Source organism: Micropterus salmoides, unplaced genomic scaffold (assembly GCF_014851395.1).
Source record: "Micropterus salmoides isolate LMB-PRFRI ecotype aquatic unplaced genomic scaffold, ASM1485139v1 Ms_hic_scaffold_4, whole genome shotgun sequence".
NCBI lineage: Eukaryota > Metazoa > Chordata > Actinopteri > Centrarchiformes > Centrarchidae > Micropterus > Micropterus salmoides.
This window is the reverse complement of record NW_024043372.1, coordinates 5,329,611-5,337,921: the sequence shown is the minus strand read 5'-3', so window position 1 is coordinate 5,337,921 and position 8,311 is coordinate 5,329,611. Positions and strand designations below refer to the sequence as shown.

General features: G+C 36.0%; 1 protein-coding gene across 1 annotated transcript; it reads right to left on the bottom strand.

Moving 5' to 3' along the window:
• Positions 1–277: 277 nt before the first annotated feature.
• On the bottom strand, positions 278–5,033 carry LOC119885739. The gene is made up of 6 exons (XM_038695952.1): positions 4,831–5,033; positions 3,842–4,291; positions 2,993–3,304; positions 2,453–2,569; positions 2,069–2,115; positions 278–1,273 (listed from the first exon to the last, which is right to left on the bottom strand). Exons 1-6 carry the CDS (start codon positions 4,871–4,873, stop codon positions 992–994), a joined length of 1,251 nt encoding a protein of 416 aa, XP_038551880.1. The 5' UTR covers positions 4,874–5,033; the 3' UTR covers positions 278–991.
• Positions 5,034–8,311: the final 3,278 nt, after the last annotated feature.

The following is an 8,311-nucleotide window of genomic DNA, read 5'->3' as shown; positions in this document are numbered from 1 at the left end:
TTAAAGCTCAGTTCAACTCCAAATACTGCATTACAATCACAAAGTAGCCAAACTAGAGCATATTTAAGGAACTTCTTTTCATTAGAGTTTTCATGAAATAAGGTTATGTATTCTGGTTTGTACTTGTCTAGATTTTGTGTCCTTTGTTTATTTGTACCATCTTGTTTGTCTTATTGTTGTCTGTCTGACTTTGTAACAATCTTGATTCTGAGAAATAATTATAAAATTTCTAAATATCAATTAAAGGATGAAGATGATCACTCATTGCGAAGGTAAAAATGGTTTAATATCAAATACAGTTTGAAAAATATTAAGATGCAGGAGGATGTTATGGCATCAAGGCTGAAAACACTGATGCAAAAATAAAGTGAAATTGTTGCGTAATGACTGTAATTATTACTTACATTTTTAATTTATAAATGTATTCATTCACAAGGTTCTTGTAGCATTCAAAGGAGGAGACAATGAAACAGGTAAATCTATTGCACAGCTATTTGTTTAAGTATGCTCACATTTTGCCAAATGCTTACAAAACAGAAAAAGACAAATGAAGAGTGTTGGCGTTTGGTGGCATTTGAGCAAGAAAACTATGATCACACGCTTTATTTACAGTCTCATTTATATGTTATTTTTATTTTACCCCTGAGCCCTTTACAATAATACCACAAACACAACAATGGTAACAATCATAAAAAGCAATAACAACAATAATAAACTGCTGCAAGAATGCCAAATTATTGATTAATTATGTACATTTCTTACATACTATCAAGCACACCTGTATGCAATCCAAACCAACAGTCGTAGATAAACTCTATTTTAGTAAACATTGCTCAGGTGTAAATTTACGAGGTGGTAGTTGATTGACATGCTGAAACTAAACCTTGAATCCAACAAAGTGAACAATGTAATGAATCCTGTAATTTCTAAACTCTGTGACTGTGGTTTGAATTTAAAAAACAACATCAAATATGAAATGTCAGGCCTTTCCTCAGTGCTGCTGTGGCATGCTGACAGTGAAATAGTAAGGGTCGTTGGGAATCCTGGCTGGGTGACTGACAGTAGAGGAGGCGGGACACTGGTCATCGACCCTCACTATAGAAAATATGTCACCACTAACTTCGGTCGATCTGTTTTGAATGTTGATATTGTAATCGGGCTGTGAGGCAGAAGAGGGGTTTGTGGGACAGTTGGCAGTGACGTAAACAGATTTAAGTGCACTTCCTGAACCTGGCATCTGGGGGCGCTCCTGTATCTCCTCATAGGCACGATCCTTCCAGAGCAGAAGGAAAAACACAAGATGTTTAGTTTATGTATTCCTAACAATAAGCACTGGCCATACAAAGCTGCACTGGCTTCACTGCAGACAGAACAGTCCTCATCTTTTCATCTAGATCATCATCAGGCCAGAGTTTTCTCTTACCCGGTAAAATATTTCAACTATCTAAATGATGAGGGTTTGGCCCAAACATTCATTCATCCTTGTGACATGGTGATGCCCTGACTTTTCACTTAGTTTCACCATCAGTCTAAAATATCAATTAGTCTAACACTTAAAGCCAAATACCTGCAAAACTTACCTTCCCATCAGTCTCACCTGTATTGGGAGTTTAGTGCTAATTAAAGGTTAGCTAACACGCTGTAAACTATGGCAGGGTAGTTTACCACAGCAAAGAAAGATGAAAAGATGATGTCAAGTTAATGAACCTCTGCTAGACACACTTTTCTCAGCAGTCTTGCCCCACTCTGCCCACTCCTAGTTTCCATGCGCTTAGTTGCCTTGTTTTGCTTTTTGCCTTTTCGTTACCTGGATCTGTATCTTCCTGCCTGTTACCTGTTCATTGTCTGTCTGCCTATCGGTCTGCCTGTTAGCTGATTTATGCTCTGATAAATCCTTGATCTTTACTTTGTCTGCCCATTCTTTTTGCATTTTGGTCCAATCCTTATCGCCCTGGCAAACACACCTTTACACATATGAGCAAATTCTACTTGTTGTTAATTACATCCAGCAATACAGATGCCCATAAACACACACATTACAAAAATTTACACAAATACGTACACATACCTCATTGTTGTTCTGTGCTTCTTCATTTCTTTTTGAACGCTTAAATCCTGGAAAAGGAAAAAGAGACAACGTAAGACAGCAAAGAGAAAAAAGGAATGAACGAGCAAAAGAAACAGTCTGTTTGTTCAGAACCAGGACCTTATATACAACTGACCAGGAAATAACTGACAGAATTACACCTGTCAGTGTTTGCATTTACCAGTTTATTTTCATTTAATATGATTTTATGACTTGGCCATTGTTTGTCCCAAGAAATTGGTATAATATTGAACGCTGGACAATTATCAATGTCCAGACATGAAAAGGGCAGTGCAGACATTTATATTATTTTTATTTAATGAGTAATTAATGTATGTTATCATTGTTTGACAGTAAATTTCTTACGTTTGTAGATGAGAACCAAAATAATCCCAAGCATCAGCACAGCTACACAGACGACCACAGCAATGGTTATAGGTGTAGAATTATTATACGAAGAGCCACCATTGTTTTGTCCCAGCTCTAGAAAATAGATATAACAGATAAATAGTAGCAAAGTATAGAAAATAAAAAACAAAATTTCACAAACAAAATATTTTTTTTTAACAAATCCCTAATTAAAAATAAAGAAAACATGTCATGATGAGCCTGTGACTGTAACTGACTTGTCAGGGTGTCAGACACAGATTTACTTTTTCAAAAAAGTAAATAATATGGTTTCTAATTATTTCTATGGTCTGTATCCATTTTGGATTAAATGTGTTGCCTGCAACTGTACAGGTGAACAAATGATTCTTTTGTTGTTTATTAACATAACTTAATAAGAGGAAATATGAGTTGATCAGTAATCAGTACTTATGATACAGTATTTAAATCATAACATATTTCAGAAACACCGTAATTTTCTGTGTGAGTAAATCAAACTATCAGATGTGTGCTGCTCACCTTCAACCTCCAGCTGTATCTTTCTGAGAGCAGCTCTGTAACTTCCTTCATGTGTTTCCACTCCACACCAGTAGACACCAGCATCATGTGAGGACACGTTACTGATGGACACGCTGAAGCTACTGTTGGTTTCTGTGAGAGTGAATGTCCCGTTTGACTTCAGAGAGGATTTTGTTGATGAAATATCCTCACAGATTGAACCGTTCTCTTTGCAGAAGAACTTGTATTTCTTTCCTGTGTAATTACATGTGATGGTGGTTTTAGCTGTTCTGTACGCAGTTTGATTAAATTGTCCCTGGCAGCCGTCTGTCTCTGCAAATAAAAAAGAAAGGTACAACATGAAATATGTCCATTACAGTATACATGCTTGTCATGACGTGTAATGTGTGCTTAATGGCAAATTGGCATCAGGCATTGAAAGACATTTAAAAAATTTAACTGTATTTTGGTTTTTACATTATACGTCTATCCCTCACAAGGGACATACATCTTTCTTTATTCGTTATTTATTGTTTTCTTAGTGATGTTTTGACAAATGTCACTGTGTCTTTGACACTGCTAATAATAATAATAATAATAATAATAATCATTACTTTATTTGTGTTGCATTTTTCTTAAAGAGAAGCTACACAAAATTATTTTTGTGCTGTACACGTAATCACATAGATTCTTGTTGGCATGTGATGTTAATTCAGGTGATTTCCAACAATGCAAATATTGTGTGTGAAAACCATAATGTAGTTGGCAAGACTCAGAGGTTGAGTCTAGTAGGTAGTTACCCTTTAAAACAGTTAAAGTGCTTAAAGAAAGGACAAGAGAGGCAGTATTAAAAAAAGATGCATATTTTACCATTTTCCAGTTTCACTTTATGGTCACTGGATGAGTTTTGTGTAAATTTACAGGTGTAGTTCCCAAAGTCCTCAGGTTCAAGTTGTTTGATGACCACCCTGAGATTATTTTTTTTTGTATCATGGTACAGGGAAACTCTGTCTTTGTTTTCCCACTCATCCTTTTTAGTGGTTTGTAGGGTTGTGTTTTTGGGAGTAACTACAGAAATACTTTCATTGTTTGGACAGTTGCAACTGAATTCAACCCATCCTTCTTGGCATCCCTTCAGTTTAGATGCTCCAGACTCATTAGAATCTTCTTCAGAATCTTTTCCAGAGTCTTCTCCAGAGTCTTTTCCAGAGTCTTCTCCAGAGTCTTTTCCAGAGTCTTCTCCAGAGTCTTTTCCAGAGTCTTCTCCAGAGTCTTTTCCAGAGTCTTCTCCAGAGTCTTTTCCAGACGAGGACTCACAGCCTGTAGATCAAAAACAAAAGTTCACATCATGTCAGATTCTGAAACCGTCTCAGAGCTGTATTCTGAATCTGATCTCTACCAATATATTTTATATATCTCTACCAGAACATGATGTATTTGTTGCACTGTTATGATTGCATGTGAATTATTACATGTATAACATACAGATAAAGTAAAATGGAGGCTTATTGATAATCACTTCTGACTTGTCTATAACTGCTTCAGTTGAATTGCTTAATTTCTGTTATTTTCTATATACAAAAATGTTATTTCCTGTTCCCCAAATGAGTTTTTATGCCAAGCAGATGTCTGTTCAAATGTAAATGTTTGGACACTGTTTCTTTGAGATTTTCAACAAGAGTTTTGGATTGTGTTGCAGTTGCCTGAGTGATGGAGCTCTACAGTATTGCAGTACAGTATATTGCTTTTACTCTCGTTACAGGCTGTCATAAAGAACACTAACACAAAAGAATAAATCCAGTCCACAGAACATTCATTAGTAATATCAATATTCAATCATGTATTAGTAGTAGTTTTACCTGCCATCAGTAAGAGGATGAGCAGAAGACATCGCTTCATCATGTTGATTTCAGATGCTGAGTTCCTCAGTTAAATTATTATCCTCCAGTTGGTTATTTTAGTTTCTTCTGATGCGTTTGTCTCTACAGTTGGTTGGTCTCCAGTGTTGTGTTTCCAAATGTCTGTCGGATGTTACCTAAAAACCTCTCGCCCCAGTCTGTCCTTCATCCGTTCCTACATTTTTCTTCCTCATTATATCTTGCTTGTGGGCATTGGCAGTTAGTCAACAGGAAATACGTGGTCAGTGAGAGCGAGAAATAAAAATACACTCTGGACAAATAGGAAGTAGGTGACGTAAACACAATATATAATAGATGAGGAGACATAGGACTTCATAATTTTTCATTATTTGGCTTTAATTAATAAGTAAATTATATCATGTCTAGAGATTTTATTGATCCATAAAGGGGAAGTTGGTGATTTCAGCAGTGTTAATGGCAGGAGACGCCAGAAGCTGTTATGAGCTAACCAACTTCACGAGAGAAATATGGGAAGTGACGACAACAACAGTGATGGTGACTGTATGACCATGAAAATGATAAAAATACTGAAACATCCTCCACTGTCTACTTGTGGTTTTGTGTTGTTGGCAAGTTCTGTATTGTGATTAATTTCCTGCCAACAACACAAAACCACAAGGAACTGGTCCTGATGACGTGGTATGTTATACATTTCACATTTCATTATATTTTATTGTTAAACTATTTTAAATGAACTAATCTATAATAATCTCACATGACTGCCCATCATTTTACCTTCTCCATCACCTGTTGTCAAGGTTTATCGTCAACAACATCAGTGTAACATGTTACTTTTTTTACTTTTTTGCCTTAAATGGACATTTGGTAGCAGAGAGAGAGAGACAGGAAATGAGGGGTGTGACATGCTGCAAAGGTCCCCTGATGGAGTCCATGATGTAGTTATATGGTATTGAGTAATTTCCTTTCAGTAACTGCTGAAAACTTTAGTACTGTATTAATACACCATAATGATGCACTGAATGTCTGATTGACGTAGTCTTATATAATTATATAAGAGCATTAGACTCTGCGAGGTAGAGGAGCAGTGAAGCTAAAGAGTACTGAGTGGACCATGGTGAGATAGAAAACAACACATGATTATACCATTTATAAGAAATCTTACCTAAAATGTTATATTTTCTTTCCCTTCTCACAGCATTCGCATCCAGTCTTAGCTTATGAGCTTATTTTCCACAGGTTTTTTTTTTTCAGGTTTATTTACCCACATTAATATTGCTGAACACGCAATTCTTACTGGATATGTTAACTCTAATTATATAATTACTTTGTAAAAATTCAGATCACATCATCATCAAAGTTCCTGTATGTAAGAACTGTTTGAAAAAACAAAAACATTCACTAACAACTTACACAGTAACTGATGCCAACATCAGCAGCAAAAGCTACTTGCGGTTTTTTGTTGTTGACAGCTGATGTAATGTGATTCATATTGTGCCAACAAAACCACAAGAAACTGGTCTTGATGAGGTGGCATACATTAATATGTCATTAGATTTTATTGTTAAAGTATTTTAAATGAATTAATTTGTGATATTCGAACGTGGCTGCCCATCATTTTACCTTCTCCATCACCTGTTGTTAAGCTTTTTCAACAACAGCAGTGTAACATTGACTTTTTTAACTTTAGCCTACTTAGTTTTTTTGGCATTTGCACCTTTAATGGAAGTTTGGTAGCAGAGAGACAGAAACAGGAGATGAGGGGTATGACATGCTGTGTCATGCTGCTGCAATCAAACGAGGGATGTTGTAGTTATATGGTATTGATTTTCAGTAATTACCTTTCAAAATATAATACACCATAACGATGCTTTGAAACACTGAATTCTAACTTTTAACAAAGTCTGTCAAGGGCTTTGTTTTGGGTGTTATGAGTGTTTGTATGAACAATCAGTGTTTAACATTGACACCCACCAACACGCCAAATGCAGGTGGATTTCAGCCGAGGTGTTTTATTTTTTCATATTTTTTTTTTAAAGCTGAACAAAATGATTAGACAATCCAATATGTGGACAGCAAGCTTTAAACCTTGGCACCAACCACCTACGATCTATAGAGTGTTGGTCCTGGCTGACATTTTTACGGGATCCTGTGGGTCATGTGATTCCTGTGGGATGATGCTTTATTGATGCCTGTATGTTGTTCCTAAAATAAGTCGCTTTTGGATAAAAGCATCTGCCAAATGAGTAAATGTAATGTAATGTAATGGATTCCCAAGTGAATTTCACTAATCATAAAAATTTATTTCTAATATGTATGAACAAAAAGTACCTTATTGTAACCCAAACCATGATCTTTCCCTAACCCCTAAGTAAGTCTTGTTTGTGCTTAAACCTTACAAACCTTAACCATAACGTTGTCACACCATAAAACAGGTTAATTTTTTAACAGTTTCCAAGAACACGGACAAGTGACGTCGTCCTGCTGACATGGGTGTCAGATCAGAAAACGCTTGTGCGTGTCATTCTGGACGCCAGTCACGCAGCGTATTTTGTTGGTAAATTTGGATCACTCGTTGTAAAACTTTTGTTCTTATCTACAAACATTTTAGAAATGAGAAAACATTGATAAACTAACTTCTTAATTTGTTCACACACAAGTTCAGAACAATCCTGTGCAAAATAACTTTTCATTAATAAGGCCCATTGTGTGCAGGAGGAGAGAACACAACAAATGAAACATGATGAGGCTTGACATTCTGTGGAGACAACAAATCATTGTTTTCATTATAAATTGATCTACAGATTTCTTTTCAGTTCATTGATTATTCATTTATGGTATTAAATTGTCAATAGACTGGAGCAGTCAGGGGCTCAATGTCTCGCATAAGGACTTGTCAACTTGAAGACAGTAATATTATAATAACAATAATAATAATCTTTATTTAAAGAGCACTTTTCAAAACAATGTTACAAAGTTCTTTCACAAGAGCAAAGAAAATAAAACACGGCAAACAAAATAGGATTCATGGTGGGAGGCTGTGTCCTTGGGAAAGATACTGAACCCCGATTGCCCCTGGTGGCTGTTCCACCGATGTTTCTGTTTGAGTACTTATGCTCAGTGTATGAATGTGAGTGAATGGTGAATGCGATGTAGTGTAAAAGTGCTTTGAGAGGTCGCAAAGACTAGAAAGGCGCTATACAAATACAGAGCATTTATATTTAAAAGCATGAAGAAACTTATGAAAATAAAATACAGTTAAAAGAAAAATAGATAATTAAAATCAACTAAAATTCAGAAAAGACTCTTCTATAAAAGTATATTAGACTTCAGAAGAGTTCACTGACTCAGCTGCCCTGATTCCCTCGGGCAGGCTGTTCCAGATCCTCGGGGCCCTGCAAACTGTCCCCTTAAGTTTTCAGTCGAGACTCGGGAACAGACAGAAGACCTGAGGATCTCAAGG